The sequence below is a fragment of the Cloeon dipterum genome, chromosome 1, assembly GCF_949628265.1.
Source record: "Cloeon dipterum chromosome 1, ieCloDipt1.1, whole genome shotgun sequence".
Classification (NCBI taxonomy): domain Eukaryota; kingdom Metazoa; phylum Arthropoda; class Insecta; order Ephemeroptera; family Baetidae; genus Cloeon; species Cloeon dipterum.
Window position 1 is genome coordinate 32529689 of NC_088786.1, and position 16819 is coordinate 32546507.

General features: G+C 44.3%; 2 protein-coding genes across 5 annotated transcripts in view; one reads left to right on the forward strand and one right to left on the reverse strand.

Moving 5' to 3' along the window:
• The window catches only part of Rab3GAP1 (RAB3 GTPase activating protein subunit 1), a 33588-nt gene that overhangs the window by 14569 nt on the left and 2200 nt on the right, over positions 1-16819 (reverse strand). The gene's annotated exons all lie outside the window — the stretch shown is intronic.
• On the forward strand, positions 1358-16809 carry haf (leucine-rich repeat and fibronectin type-III domain-containing protein hattifattener). Of its 4 annotated transcripts, XM_065476771.1 has the most exons (13): positions 1358-1622; positions 9619-10002; positions 10774-11115; positions 12078-12242; positions 12702-13017; positions 13080-13537; positions 13591-13770; positions 13828-14143; positions 14550-14693; positions 14851-14988; positions 15328-15420; positions 15505-15536; positions 15933-16121. In XM_065476771.1, the coding sequence occupies exons 2-13, from the start codon at positions 9619-9621 to the stop codon at positions 15966-15968; spliced, it is 2604 nt and encodes an 867-aa protein (XP_065332843.1). In that variant the 5' UTR covers positions 1358-1622; the 3' UTR covers positions 15969-16121. The 4 variants fall into 4 exon arrangements, with proteins under 4 accessions (XP_065332843.1, XP_065332844.1, XP_065332845.1 ...); XM_065476772.1 differs by lacking the exon at positions 14851-14988; XM_065476770.1 differs by lacking the exon at positions 15505-15536 and having other exon boundaries at positions 1359-1622; positions 15933-16809.

The window sequence follows — 16819 nt, forward strand, 5'->3', positions numbered from 1 at the left end:
CGTATATATTCTTGATTTCTTTGTGCGCTCGGAATTTCTCCTTCAGATTTCGAGCAGATGAATTCATACTTATCCAAGCCGAAATGCGTCAATTTCTCCTTTCTTTTGCCGTTCAAGAGAAAAAAACAACACACTTATTGTTACAGGAGGTTAAAGAAAAAATATTTTAAACAGCTAAATAACTTTGGGAATGCAATTGGAGTTTTGCAAATCTCTGCATGAAGCGGAGAGCTCGTACTTTGCGTGCGTGGAGAGGCCACATTGTAATTATGTTCATGTAAATCGCGCACCTTTATGGCCTGCTCATGACTTTTCCACTCCGAATGCGCAAGGAGCAGCACATTTCGCCGGAGAAACTTTTAATTTTTCACGGCTTGCAAAACACAGAGCCGCGCTGCTTTTATTGCCTCTTTTCTTATTAAATCTTGCCCTCTCGCCACAATAGCGTGCGGTAATAGTATGCGCGCGGTGTTAAAAATCGTTCAGCGCGTCTTGTGCAAGGCGAAAGTGAACACATTAGAGTATATAAACAGTCAGAAAAAGAGCTGTTTGTTTGGCTAGCTGTTTTTCTACGCCTCCTGATCGCTTATTCATTTTCTCTATTCACTAAAAAATGAGTTACATTGCGAGGAGCAACGACTGCCGCTTGTCGCACGGAAAATACAAATGAAAAGTCACGCTGACGGCTGCCTCCGCGCGACAGAGACACAAAAAGACGAGTTTGCCGTGAAAAGAAAGATGTAACGCGTGTGCATCCTTTTGTGCTGAGGAATTATGCGATACATTTTTCTGTTCTGCATCACATAGCAACGACCTGTATTCGTGAAGCAAAAATGACTTTTTAAATCACCAAAATTTGCCACGAGTTGACTCGCTTATGAGACTTTAATGAAAACCTGTTTCATCTGTCTAGCTAATTAGAAGCGAAATTCTTGGATTTGCTCCTCTTTCCTATTTTAGAAATATTCATACAACTACCACTACTAAACATTTAGTACATCACTAAGACCAAATATTAAATCTTCTGGTTTCTCAACTAATTAAAAGGGCTCCAAATTTCTTTGATGTTAAGTGTATTTTCCTTCGAGTGCATCCAGGAATTCTTGAGTGATGCAGCGATCGCTATTGTCTCACAATCAGAGTAATGGAAAGAGAGAGAGAAAGAGGTAATTGGGAGGAAGAAGAGGAAGAAATCGTGTCCTCGAGCGGCGAACGCATACGGCGGCTCAGAGGAAGGCAGACACGAAGGAAAAGAAAGAACCTCCCCTCCGGTGAGTGACCTGAGTTTTTACGCCTGAATCAGAGGAAGGAGGGGAGGGGCGGCAGGTGCCTCACCGCTGCTGCAACGGAGAACCGTCAACATCCCAGGCTTGCAGTCAGTCGGTGCCTTCAGAGTCGCAAGTCGGCGCGGGAGTGAGTTTTGCGAGTCACTCAGCAGCGTTGTGGACACTTTTTACGCGTCCTCGGCATTGGCATGGATTGACGGTGCTCTACGTCCGGCCACCCACGCGAAAAGACATTTTCCGGCTGAGTGAGATGATGGGCAGGCGATAAACCGACACCTAGGGTTCTCTGCGGTTGCTGCTTTTCTTGGATAATTTGCGTCAAAGGACACCACAAAGGTGAGCACGAGCAGTCAACGCACAGTGTTATTAAACTTGTGTTTACTCTGATGGATCAAATGTTTAGCTTGTACTGAAAAATCGCAGGAGGAATGAAGATAAAAATATACCATAATTATAGAAAATTTGAAACTAGTATGTGCACAAAATTATTTTGCTTTGTAAATTTAATAAATTAAAAATTTTGTGTGAGAAAAGAGCTCCGTATAGACCTTCAAAAGCGTGTCTAAAGAGATGAAAGAAGCGCTCATTAATTTAACTGGTTGTGTCGGTCATTATTTATGAGATGCGATAGAGACGCATCAACTTCCTATCCCAAGTAAACTAATGTTTCACGGTCCACTTAATTACAGTTGACCGTCAGAGTACTTTCAAAGTGTAAAAATACAACACAATTCTCCATAATTATCTCAGTTATGGAATTAAAAAGCGTGTCGATTGTTCGATATTTTGTCCCATCCTGTGTCTTGATGTCCGACTCTTATCACTCCGGCCGAGTGCGATTTTACTTTCAAGGGACAAGGTTACTCACCTCGGCGCCGCGTAACGTGATAACCAACCATTCCAATGTGTGGAGGAAGTGTTGCCCTTTTTAATTAAGACCTGGGCGGAATGATCGGAACGAGGCATTGGCCGGCGTACGTAATTATATGGCCTGGCTGCGTGCGCTTTGCAGAAGATGGGCAGTGTCGGTGGCTGAAGGGGATTTTGTTTGGTTTCGAGAGAAAAAGAGAAGCATCGCAAATCCACTCACACTTGACGGTGCCGTCCAAGGTCTTTCGCAGTTCGTGTGAAAAAGCTACCCGCAGTGTGTGCATTCGCTATGCATTCTATGCTGATCCATCATGCATAATTTTAAAGCAGTATAGCAACTTGTGCCTCGGAAATTTATGCTTCTAATCAACGGTGACCTTAAGAGCAGACTAAAATGGAAATATGAAAATGGGCACCAAAAGATGAATGGAGAGAGAGAGAGGAGCTTAAAGCTGTTTTGTTTAAATATCTTCCGGGACTGAAGCAAAATTGTTCTCAGTCATCTGATTTAATTATCATCTTGTTTAAGTAGTTTTCCCTCTTTTCTGCATGCCGGAACACGAAATATTTAACTTAAAAGATGGATAAAAAATTATTACTGCAAATTATTCTTACTGAATTCATGAAATTTAACCACAGCACAGATTTCAAAATAGAGTCCTACTTAATAAATGACCATAGGAATCGCTTAAAAGGCCACCAGATGAATATTCAGCAATTTATACGACCGGCCATAATAAATTTAATTGAGTTTCGTTGCCTAAACCAGAGGCTAACGTTATTTTCCCTTATGCTCGAACGCCGCACTGATTATTTTACACAATCCTGATTTTTATTGCTTAATTCAAGTACCGTTCTGACTCGGCGGCTCGGAGAGAGACAGATTTCGACCGCCGCAATGGAAAAATCTCCAGCATTCACGCACGAACGTATAGAGTGAGTGGATCCAATGCCAGAAAGCTTGTGGGAAAAAGTTGTCTTTTGATTAAAATCAATCTTTATAGCGAAATTTTGAAGTATTTGAGCAAATTCAAAACTATATTAGTTCATTTTTATTCCGATTTCATTGAAAGCAAGTATTTTTGGCATTTTTAGTTTGAAAAACATTCATATCTTTTCCAAGAACAATAAAAGAACACCTTAGCTCCAAGAATGTTGACAAAATCTGAGCAAACACTCGAGGGGGGAACACAAGAGCCGTGTCGTAAAATTTCAACCAGTCATCCTTCTTTTCAGTGATGAAAAACGCACGAACCGAGTCATTTTCGCACACTCTCCTGTTGCGATTTGTAAATTTTTTAAAAGGAACATTGCGCTCGTACGCGTGCGGCGCAATTAAAGGGTCTTTGTGGTGCAATTAACGATCACCGCTGATAAGGTCGATCATCTGTCTGCGTGCGATTTTACTCACAACAAAACGGGCGCTTTATGCATGGATAAAGAGTGGCATGTGCGCGCGAGTTTATGTAACGGGATTGCCACTCTGCCGCAGCAACGGCGTGCTCCGTCGATTATTGAATAATAAATTATCAAACTGGGAATTTAAGCATTCTTTCGGCTGGACCTGATCGGATTGCAAATTAATGCACACGGCGACAGCCAAATAAAAAAAAAATAACGTGGCATAAATCCAGCAAAGAGGCGGCAAAAGAAACTGACGCGAAAAGAGCGCCGAGCACTTGGTGAAGCACGTCGACCCAGTAAAACTAATTGCTGCAACTAGCTTGGAAAACAGAAGCTAATAATTCCATTCGGATTCTCGTGCACGACATGAGTTCAAGGAGATCAAAGACGCTCGCGCATAGTTTTTAACATAAATAACGTTTTACTGCCAAATTGAAAGTGCAATAACACGCAATTTTTTTTCTTTCTCATGTAGATCCTTTGATACTTTTTGGGTAAATTTGGTTAAATATTAATTAATTCTAAAACATGCAAATAGGCGAATCATAAAACAATAATTTCCTTGCATTAATTATCATAAATAGAACCAAATTCGTTCTAATAACCCAAAAACAAATTTTCTCTTAGTAACTTTGAAGAAAGATTACATCCAAGCAGATTTTCCAGCCATTTTCACACTTTCGATCGGATCGGATCTCTTCGAATTTGGCACGGCGTCTGAATGTGCTCTGAGTCGAGTCACCACACCTTTGCTCCGCCATTGAACTTGACTGCTCGGCTGAGCGAGAATAATCCCAGAGCGAGCTGCTGCTGCGCTTCTCAGCTCTCTCACGAAAATGCATCGATTGTTACGCAAACTGGGTTGCGTTTTCACAGCAGACTAATTGCGCTGAACGAACCAACTGATGGTCCAATGTAACGGCCGTCAATGGGAGCTGCTGCTGCTGCGGCTGCTGCAATCACCCACGCCACATGCGACACGCGGCGGAATGCTCCGCGATATTTACCGTTCAGATTTTATTTGTATTCGAGCGTGATGCATATTGTTTTTCTCTCTGTCTGCACGTGAGTCTATTTATGATCCAAAAGTTTCAATCGCCAAGGCACGAATGTGGAACAAAGGTATTGGCAGCGTTCGCACGTCGGCAGTAAAATCTGTGCAAATAAACGCCTGAATTTCCCTTTGGTTCACGACCTAATCGTACTTTCCCCTCGCGAAAATCGCAATAATTTTATCCTCCCCTCGTCAGGTGGTCGCCAATTATGTTTACTGCTCGTAAGTAGCCTGTCGTAAAGTGCGAACTGCACGTCATTGACTTTACGACAGGCCAAATCAGGCTGTGGCCCGGCAAAACTTGCATGAGTTTTATTGATCTGCTTTTGTTGCATCAGCGGAAACGGGCGATCGACATGTCTGATTTGCAATTTCCTGCCGAACTGGACCCAAAGAAAGTGCGATTGCACGTCTTGCTAAAGGGATATACGCAATTATTGTGTTGTGCCACTGTAGAAAATGTTCAAAGAGATTTCTCTCGTTTGAATGTGATTTTCTTAGTTTTAATTTAAGGGGTAGTTATAAATTTAAACCAAATAAATATCGATCACTAGGCTATTTGCTGTGAAAGAACGATATTTATAATTCATCGGCAAAAAACCGTGAAGACACCACGTCTCGAACTCCCCTCCAATATTTTAGCTGCTACAAATGAGCACATCACGTCTATGAGCAGCAAGTTAAGTGGATAAATCACGCAGGTAATACGTGATACGTGAGATATCTGGGTATATAACAGTTTTAATTAGTTTTCTGTTAACACGTTCTGCGCTGATTGCTTAAATTTATTTAATCGGCAAACCACGCGAGCAGGCAAAGCACCTGGGAGGTTGAAAGGCGCTGATTTCCATTCTTGTGCTGGGTTGGGTCTGATTGAAAACTACAAAAAGCTTTGGTTTTGCGGAGAGAAGAATTAGCTTGTCAAGACTGACGAGCAGTGCAGAGCAGTACACCGCAAGTGGAGCGAACAGGAGAGGAAGAAGGCGATAAACAACTGGTCTCCTCGCGTGCACTGGTCACTTTGATTTTATTGGGTCGATCTGGTCGGATGGACGCCGAGAAAACGAGTTTCATTCAATTACTTTGGTGCTAAAAACACAGGGCGCAGGTTGGATTTTCGGAATGAGAGCGCAGATTTAAATTCATTTCAAGGGCAACTGCTCTCGGAGCAGAAGGATTCTCAATTTTCCAAGTGTAATTTCCTCTTTACGCTTGGCCTGCTCGGAAACTTCCCACACTCGTGATGCACCCTCTCGCGACACTGCTGTGCAATTTATTCAAAATGGGTTTGCATGTCACGAGTGGCTGCTTGGCAAGCGAGTAAAAAATGCGCAGAGCCAAACTCGATGTAGCCAGCGCAAACACACAAATTGGCATTTAAAAGCACAAAAACAGCGATGGGAAAATTCCCCAGCGAGCGAGTGTTTGTTGATTGTCCGCACGAGATATATTGCGCGCGACTTGCTCCTTCTGCCTTAGTTACCTACAGAAGGAAATAAAAAAGAAGAACACGAAGGGGTCCATTGTTTCGGCCTAGCCATATCTCCGGGGAAAAAACAAACAAAAAGCAAATGGCCAAGCGCCAGGGGAACGGTTAGAAACCGCTTCTCGCTTCTAAAATTTGACAGAACTGTGACGGGAATGCGAGCACGTTTTTGTGGGAAATTTGGCACTTCGTCTATTCTAGTCTTCCCTAATTTCATCTCCTAACTGTTACGAAACTGCAAATTGCATATGTTTAACTGAGGTTCACGTTAGTTCTATTTTAAGTGCCTAGATTCTTAATGGTGGAGCAGACCGGTTACAAACCTTTTAAATGATAACATTAAAAGCCTTCTTTCGTCAAATTTATCAGTAATTTTTGTTGAACCAAAAGCAAATTAAATCCTCCATCTGCAATTAATCCTTCAAACAAATTTCCAGACGAGCTAACTAAGAAGTTGCAATAATTTCCATTTCATCATCATCATCATCGAACTCACGTCAGTTTCGCACGCAAATGACGGGGAGAACTTCCCACCAGGTCATTCAATTATCAAGAGCGCTTGCAAAATCCGGCTCACGTGGGAGAACTGATTGCTAATTTCGCTTTATCCTTTGTGTGACACCGGTGCCGATCAAGGCTGTTTGCCAGATAATTAGCGAATTTGCGATGAGGAGGAAGGAAAAGACGTGAGCGTAGACAAGTTTGGCCCAAGAGATGCTCGGCGCGGTGGCGGCGGCGGCCAACTCGGCGTGCGGTCCCGTTACGAATCAACGACCTACCCGCCCAGTCACTCGCTGCTCTCGTAGTTCCACACTTGAGAGTGTGTATGAATTACACATGCATTCGCCATCCGCGGGTCGTCCGTCTACGCGTCTATCGAGTTACGCACCACGATGCATTCCTCGCGCGCGTGCCAAGCCATTTGAGAAATAATTTCAGTGCCAATAAGGCTGTCGGATTAATTGGGTCGCAGCCGGGGGATCGGGTGCTTTTTTCTTTTTATTGTTGGCGCCGATGCGGGTGATTGGAATCTCAATTGAAGATGCGAAGCTGCTTGCGCGCTGAATACACCTTTGTGTGTGCGTCATGAATATAGGCCAGCGTGTTTTCCGATGAATCCGCTTTCATATGCCGCCGTTCAGTTGCGCCTTATGTAACTGGCCGTGCGGTGAACGCAAATGGACCAGGAAAAGAATTGAGTCGAGAATCAGGACAAGCATGTGCATACACGTTTTTCTAAAAATAAAATCACAAATAATTATCCAAAGCCGGTATTCGGTTTTTAAAGTGGTTCAAAAGGTAATATTCATCAATATTTCATTTACACGAAACTTTTGTAAAAATATAACCTGTAGTATATTGGAAAATTCAAACAATTTATCTTGAAAAAGAGTTTATTTGTTATGTTTGTTTTAATTATTGTAAAGATACATAATTAATTTGCTCGGGAAAAAATAAATTTAAAGTCAGCCGCGCCTAACATTCCACAAAGCTATTCATCCTTTACATATTTTTCTTGCTGTAAATAATTCCTCGGATCACACGTTCAGTGAATCTAGCATTGTTTCCGCGCCTACTCCTCCTCTTTAAATTTGCATAATTCACCAAGAAATAAGCACTTTTATAAAAAAATTCATGTTTGGACGAAGCGAACGAAAACACAATTATGCCGGTGCACCCATCGAAAGTGTGGCTAATTGCTGGGTTAAGTGTCACAAAATGTGGGTGCGGGTTCGTTGCTGAAAAGTAAAAAGCGATTGAACTCGTCTTTCGTCTCTCGATTTCTGCGTGTTCAGAACAAAAAGCCGTGTGAGTAACGGGAGTGACGGGTCCAGCGCGACAGCAGGCAAAATTAATAAGCGCAGAAGTAGTAGAAGAAGAAGAAGAGGTAAAGTCACTTCCTCGCTTTCCTGAGCGGCAGGCAGAAAACCAGACTGGACTTTTACTCGAGCGGCCGCAGATATTATAGCGGTGCATCTCGTAATTTGTTTCAAGAGCTGGATTTAAATAATCGGTGCCAGCGGCACGCCTAATTAGCAAGTGCCTATCTCGGGCTGAGTGCAAAATTCGGTTTTTCGCGAGCAGAATTATAAAAAAATGAGAAAGTTGATTAATTGGTGTTCCTCAGCAGAAGTAAAAGGGCGTCGCGGTTCGTGTCACAGAAAATGTGGATTTTTGGAATGTGCGCTGACTTTTGAACAACTTTTACTCTAGCGGTGATAACGTTTCGGATTGACAGCCAAAATAAATTGACGAGCGTTCCCCTATCATCAATCTAACGGCGAATTTTGCCAAATTAATGACCGATGCAAATGTGCTGAGCGAACACTTTAAACGATGCCGTCATCGCACGCGCTAACAAGTCCTTCTCCTCTTCGCATCTCCATTTTTCCTAATTAAAACCGAATCTGAGGAAACACGCGTGGCGATAGGAATGCAACCGCAGAGATAGCACGACAACAAACATGCAGTAATTTTCGCCAGATGGCAAAACTAACACATACTCCGGCGCGGCTGCAACAATGAATAATTCGCATGGTGTATACACAATGCCGAGTACCGAATTAAAAATGCGTGCCAACAAAGCCGAATTCACATGTCATCGTATCACCTGTGGCATCTTTCTGCCGCGTCGACAACGGTACCCACAAATCTCGACTTATCCCTGGCGCGATATATATTATATAGCTGTTTTGATGCTAACAGTAACTTAATTTCAAAGCACCATATCTCGCACGCGCGTTGAGCGAAATTCACGCCATATCTCGCTCTTCCTTCAAATTGGCTGCTAATAAAACCCGCATCAATTACACACACTCAGCGACGCACAGAAACTGGGTTAGACGCGATACGCTTGCTTTTTTTCTGATTCTTCCATTGCGCGCAAGTGTAGCACACATCCTCTTCAAAACTTATTCAAGCCCATCCGGTTTGATTTGATGTGTCACTACGAGCAGACCAATTTCGTTGAATTTTCGACCGGAAAAAATGCACGAGGGGTAGTAATTAAAGCAAACAGTGAAACGGGAGATAAATTAAGGCTGTACACGTGTTTCTAAATTCCCTCGTGAAAAATATTGCCTGGATAACTAACCAATGGACCAAGATACATCCTTGCTAAAAAATTAAAATTGATTTTAATTTTTAACGTATCTATTTGGATGAAGAAAACAGAAATCATTTTGAAAAACGTTCTGAATGAAAGAAATGTATTGAAACTGTGCCTTCTGAGAGCACGCAATATAATTTAAACCCAGATTTTGGATGCGCAAAATGGGGAAATTAAACACGTGAAAAAATTTAACTAAATGATTATCTAAATGTCTTCCCTAATATTTATCTATTGTTTGAGATAAGCAATGAGTGCAATCAATTGTTTCAGGCTTCAAAGCCTTGTGAATCAGAACTGCGAGAAAACTTCCTCTTCAATTCCGAATATTCCGATCAAAAACCACCTAAATAAGAGCCATTTTTTAATATTCAAGTTAATTAATCCACAATGTCTTTTCTTTTTCCAGATGACTGCGTTGCGTTGGCTATGCGTGAGCGTGGCGTTGGTGGCGTGTGTCAGTGCGCAGCTATGCCCGTGGCAGAACGACCACCCAGAGCTGTCGTCGGCGTGCTTGTGCGCGACCAACCTGGCCAGGGAGGTGTCCATCCAGTGCGACCTGGTGGACTGGCCGCTGCTGCTGGGGGCCCTGAAGAGGCACCTGCCACCTGGGCCGGGCCCCGTGGTTGACCTGCTCTACGTCAGCAACAGCACCGTCCGCTCGCTGCCCGCCGACGTGCTGGCCGGCGTCCGACGCGTGCGCAGCCTCCAGATGTCGGGCTGCAAGATCGAGAAGATCGAGACCGGGGCCTTCAGGGGGCACGAGGGTTCGCTCAAGAACCTCAATTTGCAGGTATTCTTTCCCAGGATGACGAGCGTTACGAAACCGAAAAAATGCCTAGTTGATTCGTCCGAGCCGAACAATAAAAGAAAGTTTTCCCACCTTTTATCTCGGCGATCACATAAATGCCAGGTTGCCGCCCTTGCACTATTTTGAGCTGCTCCTAATAAGAAAGCGATTTCTGACAAAGATCATCGAGTTACGCGCATAATCAAGAGCCGAAAGAGAAATACCAGAACACTTGTCACGTTCACGCTGCAGTTATTATCGTGTTACGCGCCTTCGAACAACATGACCAAAACAATGCAAAATTAGAGCAACTTGCTTAATTTTCGCTCTCTGCGCTGATGGAATAGCACGATCCACGCGCGGATAATTACTTTTGAGCGAAAATTAACTTGTGACCCAACACTTTAATGATATGTAATGATACACATAACACTCTCGCGTTCCAGTTCACTGTGTTTCACCAGTCTCTCGCAACAAAAATGGACTGGTCATGCACATCTGTCGATTTGAAAATTGTTCCTTGAACAATCGTATTGTTTTCCTTATCAATTGCACCTTTTCTTGTCCGATTCATTTCTCACGTGACAAGACCAATTTTATTGTTCTGAATCACGCAATGCCTTCATAATCCTGGCAAAGCAAAAGCAATTTCCGATCAAATTAAAGTCTATTTGATCACGAATGGCATCGGGACGTGGCCACGATCAACCTAATACCTTTCCCCGTGTCTGGACGCCTGCTTTAATCGTTTTCGTGGCAATTCTCGTGTTTCAGGACAACCTGCTCGACTCGGTGCCGGTGGCAGCGCTGCGCCCCCTGCGCAACCTAACCCTTCTGGACCTGTCGCGAAACAAGTTGAATCGCGTGGCCCAGGACTCTTTCAGCTCTCTCGGTTCCTTGGCCACCCTGAAGCTGGCCGACAACGAACTCACCCTGGAGCCAGGTGCATTCCACGGGTTGGAGGGCTCCCTGAGAAATCTCAACCTGAAAGGCACCAGGCAGAAGAGGTTACCTGAGGCGGTCAGGGGGCTCAGGGCCCTCGCTTTCCTCGACCTGGCGCAGAACGGACTGAGGGAACTGCCCTCGTCAGGTGCCGCCGCAGGAAGAAACCTTCAGGTATGCTTTATAGCACATTTTTATTGTAAATATTTATCCGGTTTTCTAAATGATACCGCTGTTCCTCCTAGAAATATAATTAAAACGGAAAAACTATAATGCGAGGTCAATTTTCTTGTCAAAGAATAGTTTTGTTAAACACGGAAAAGATTTAAAGATTTAGGTTGTAAAACTAACACATCCTTCATCAGCCGTGTGAACTTGCTGACTGAACGCAGCGGACTCTTTGTCTTTTCTTCCGACTGGCGTGCGAATGAGAAAACAATTACTATAAGATCAGATCTTGATCCGCTTTGGCCATTCATTCGATTTGTTATTATGCCTTCCGTCGGTCGTAAATCATGCGCGGGCGAATAATGGGAAAGGACTGACACGCGACGTGACGGAAGAAAGTGCTCGCTCGCACTTTTACTCACATCACACGGCTTAATATTGGAAAAATTACGAACGCTGCGCATTATAAATTAATCGCTGGACATGTATAGGAGGCCCACTTTTACCTCGCACCCGCTTTACTCGCAACAATAGACGCGCGGCAAAAAGATGCTGATGCGGCGATGAAAGTCCCTTTGCGTACAAATAATCTCTATCAACACACGTCGGTTCGGTCGGTCGGCTGAACAAACAGCCATTATTTATCATTTTGGATCGAGATCGTGACCAATCGTTATGCCCGTTTTTGTGGGTGAATGTGGATCAACCATAAGAAAGCGACGTGTGATTGCACGGCCAAAATGATATTATTATTACTTTCGGTTTTATGCTCAGAATTTCACGTCACAATCGAAGCGATCACCCATTTCCGATGAAAGTTCTTCTACTTTTGCCAGAAAGTGAAATTCTGCAAATTTTAGGACGAATAATGAAGTTCTAAAACAAGAAGATCATATAAAGCCGATGTTTTACTGGACATAATTTGCAAACAATTAGCGACTCATAATTTGTGCTTGAATTAATTACAGGGTCTGGACTCCCTGACGGCCATCAACCTGGAACGCAACCTGATCCAGAGCGTGGCGCCTGATGCGTTTGCTGGGGTCGCCGACACTCTGAGCTCGTTATCCCTGCTGAACAACTTGCTCACTGACTTCCCAACGCCAGCAGTCTCCACCCTGAAGGAGCTCAGAGTGAGTTTTGCTGTTTTACTACTTGCTGCTTTCCACCTGTCTCGTACGAAACGAGCGTTTCAAACGTGCCGAGAGAAAGAAAGCACGTACCGCCAAATTTCTTGCTGAACACGCGGTAAAATTGTAATTTTTGCGCTACGTCTGCGGCAAATCTTTCAATAAAAAGTGAAAACACGATCAGCGGGCACGACTGAACGACGGGTAAACGTGACCTCTGCTGCACAATTCGACGGAAGCTATCATTAACACGGCGAGCTGCGCGCACCATTTAATTCAGTTTGCGGCGCGCCGAAATACGCGTTTGCGGAGAGAGTAATTGGCAGCCAGTTTCAATTGAGCAGAAGAACATCACGCCTAAACCGGAAGACAATGTCTGGGCTTCTTTTAATGGAACGAAAAAAGTCTAAAAAACGTTTCCGTTGATATTGGTTGCGTCATTTCTGTTAATTACACTTTCAGGTTCTCGACATCGGGTTCAACCTGATCACCTCCCTCCCGACGGACGCCTTCAACGGCACACCGTCGCTGACCCTCCTGGCTCTTGACGGCAACCCCCTGGCGTCCGTAGCCGAGTCCTCGCTGGTCCGCCTCAACACGACGTTGAGGGGCCTCAGCATCGGAGGACGCTTCCTAAAATGCGACTGCAAGCTAAAGTGGCTCGCCAACTGGCTCAAAAATGGAGAGCTGCAAGTGACCAGTCGAGAGAGGGCACCGCAGTTCTGCGGAGAGCCACCCAGACTCCGCGACAGAACGTTCGCTGCGATCCAACCTGAAGGTATATTTTTTCCAACTCTAGAATAATGAGGCGAAATAATTAACTTGGTAAATTAATTTCAGAGCTTTCCTGCGAAGCAACTAACGAAGTTGAGGACGCATCCTCGGCCATCATCGAAAACGCCATCCCTGTTCTGGCCGTGGCGGCGCCTTCTTCGACGACAAGCACCACCACATCAACCACAACAGAGGCAACAACGACTCCTTCAACAACTCCATCGACGACCACCACCACTACAACAACAACCACTCCAGCTCCAGTGAGGAGCACAACAACGAGCGCAACGACGACCACAACCACGACAACAACGAGGCCAATCACAACAACCACTACACAAAGGACGAGGTTAACGGGCTCAGCCAACGTGATCGTGTCAAAACCACCCCTGACCACTGCTGTCCCAACTCCAAGAATCGTCTCTACTACCGCTCCTAGGGCACAAATCCCAATAGTCAAGCAGAAGCCAGCTCTGATTCTGGGTGGCACCCACAGGCACGGAATGGAAGACGACGATGATGAGGTTTTGGCATAATTAATTAAAAGGAGATATGAATATTAATTTCGAATCATCAGGTTATCGTGAAATCGGCCAATCGCGTGGACAACTCGGTCGTCATCAACTGGGACTCGCGAGCAACTAACATTCTTGGCTTCAGGGTGGTTTACAGGCTCTTTGGCGACAGGAGCTTCAAGCAGGGACCACCCCTGGACGCCTCAGAACGCGAATTCAAAATCAAGAACGTTCCTCCTCAGGTAAGACCGCATTAAAATAAATAAAATTATCATTATCCTAAACGCGGTGAGTTTTAGGAGTGTTTGGTCGTGTGCGTGGTATCTCTAGAGGAGGTTCGTGCCAGTCCAGACACTGTTCCTCCACGTCAGTGCCGCGAAATCCGCACCGAGCAGAAATACGCCGGCGCCTCCACAGGCAACATGGACCGCGTGACGGTCGCTGCCAGTGCTGCCGTCTGCGGCGTCGTCCTCCTGGCCGTGCTTGCGCTGCTCGTGGTGAGCAGACGGAGGGCGCAAAAGCTGCGACGGGCCCTCACCAGGCAGCAACAGGTCGTGCCCCCTTCCATTCCGCACGGACTCTGCCCTCACAAGGCAGCAAACTTGCTCATGTCAGGTACGTTACGTGTTCTGTGCTTCTTTGTGTGTCAATAACGCTCATTTACTGTATAGCTTTTTCCAAAAAAAAAGAAGGAACCATAATCATAAGAGAATTTTAATTTTTCGTGTGAAAGTAGCAAAAGTAGTGTATAAAAATATAGTTGGACCTAGCATATTATATAAAAATTTACTATCATAGTATACGGAAAAATACATCAGCTCTCATCAAAGCAAAATTAATTTCTATTATACGATTCGTTGATCATTTAATGCATGGTTCTCATTTCTCATTCCTAAATACCCATCAAGTCCGCTTTGACCATCAATTTACCTTGTTTCTAACAATCAGAACAGCCTAGCTCCTGAGCTGTGTGTAAAATGTGCTGTAAAAAGGCTGTTACCATTTGTGTGTACCTCAACAGGAACTTTGTCTGGTGCGCCTCCGTCGATCAGCGGCTTCAGGTCGCACCAGCCGAGCACCCTGGCCAGGGACTGGGAGGTCGGTTCCATGTATAGTGCCAGGAGCATTCCTCGCCCGAGGGTGCTGGCCACTCCCTCGCACCACGGTAAGTACCTGACTCGGTGTAAATACCCTGACTAACCCTTGCACATTGTATGTAGTCAAGATCGACTTACATTTGTTTTTACCTCTTTGTGTGTTTGCTTAATTTCGTGATCGAGCACTGCCCGAATTAATGCCGTGTGTTATGCACCTGTGCACAGGATCGGTAATGGGTTGTGAAGCAGGCGTGCACGGAGCCTCTGTATCGCGCTCCATTGCCGACGGACAGTCGCAGAGATCCTTCTCAGGACTCTCAGCGGCTAAATTCTTGAGCTCGGCCGGCGCCATGTCTCGCGCAGGTAATCAGCACCAATTAACGGCTAATTTGCCTAATTTGCAAGTCGTGAAAAGCAATTTAATCACGCACCTCGTTGTTTTCTTAAAAGCAGTGCACTAACTGTTCAAGTTATCTGTGAAACTGTAATTCTTCAATTAAATTCACGGAATTATTTGTTTCGAAACTGCACGAATTGTGTTTGTTTTAAAAATCTTAACAATTACTGTAAGTCATTTTGTGTGCTAAAATTTGTGTTGTGCACTTATTAACTCTCACAGTAATTAGTGTAGATTTTAGTTTAATTAATGTTGCAAATCATGGCTCACTTTCCGGATTTTAATAGGGGTTGTTTAATTTTCAGATTTGAGACAGTCAAGGCAGTCCCTTGCGGCCCCCTCAGAGAGAATGTCTCGAGTTGGTTCGCCCCAAAGACGACCTCCTAGCGCTCAACAAGGTAAATAAATTTAAATTAGAAACGATAATCAAATTTACAGCTGTACAAAGCATATAGGATTAAATATATTCTCAAATTTTACAGCCATCTATATGAGCTTTTTGGATCCAAGATGGGTAATTTGAGAAAAATTCGTGTGCGCATGTGAATTGTACCGTAACATTCACTATTTTTGTGTGTTGCACTTTTGTAAATTACTTAAAAGAGCCTTGCAACCAAAATACAACAATTATTTGTATTAAGAAGAACCACATGCACGTTCAACACCAGTTAATGAAATTTGAAATCGTCCTTATTTGCATGATAAATGTGATTATTTAATGGACAAATTTTATCAAAAAAAAAACCTTTTACATTATCCCAAGCTGCCTGCTATAAGAAACAAAATTGTAATTAAGTTGTGCGCCGATGGTGTCCAATAAATGAATAATAATGGTCAAATTTTTAAACGTGACTAATAGACAATTTTAATATAAGTATCGGGGAGTAACAGATTTAATTAATACCCGCAGGCACACGGACACGTTCCCGGAGTCGTGAGAGCTTGAGCTACATCGAGCAGACGATGGAGGGCAGCCGACCTGCGAGCAGGTGCTCGTCTGCCCTTCACCGCCACCACCACACGCACCTACGCGCCGGCACCAACACCTCAGGCTACGACACCTCGGACAACTGGACCGACCACGACATGGACATCTACATGGCCAGAAACCCGACCAGGGGCAGCAGGAACAGTCTGGTCAGGCTGTGAGGTCGAATCCGCGGACACGGATTATTGTGCGCAGACATGGCCGATCGGGGCGCTTAAAGAAGGGAGTGGAGAAGGGAGTCGGGCCTGGACTGCAGTGGCTCCCTTCTTCACTCTCTAGTCGAGCACCGGCTCCACTTGAAGGCCGGAAGCTGACGATATAGCTTAAGGCTCCACTTACGAAAATTTTACACGAGCAGACAACACGACTTGGTGGAGGTGACAAGACGACATTTTTTAACGTTGTGGTTTTTGCAATCAAAATTTTGACGTCGCTACGAATTATGTGACTTAAAAGTGCCACCGACGTACTTCAGACGTGGATCGACGGGTTGCAACTTTTCTCTAGAGTGTTCATACGAAAGGACTCGGGAGGCGCCGATAGTATTTCCAAGTGCTCAATCATGAAGTACTCTTGATATATTTTTGAAATAACACTGATCTATTTAAGTAAGGCTCAATTATAATTTTACGCGCATCATCTATCAGTTGTAGGTTTATCTCTCTCGTCTGTAAGCCTATGATAATTGAAAGCCTGTCCATGTACATAAATAATTTTTGTTCCCGAGAAAACGATTCCTTAGCATTGTAGAGTAAACCCTTTTCATAAATCAAATAAACACGATTGTATTTAAACCCAAGCGGGCCTTT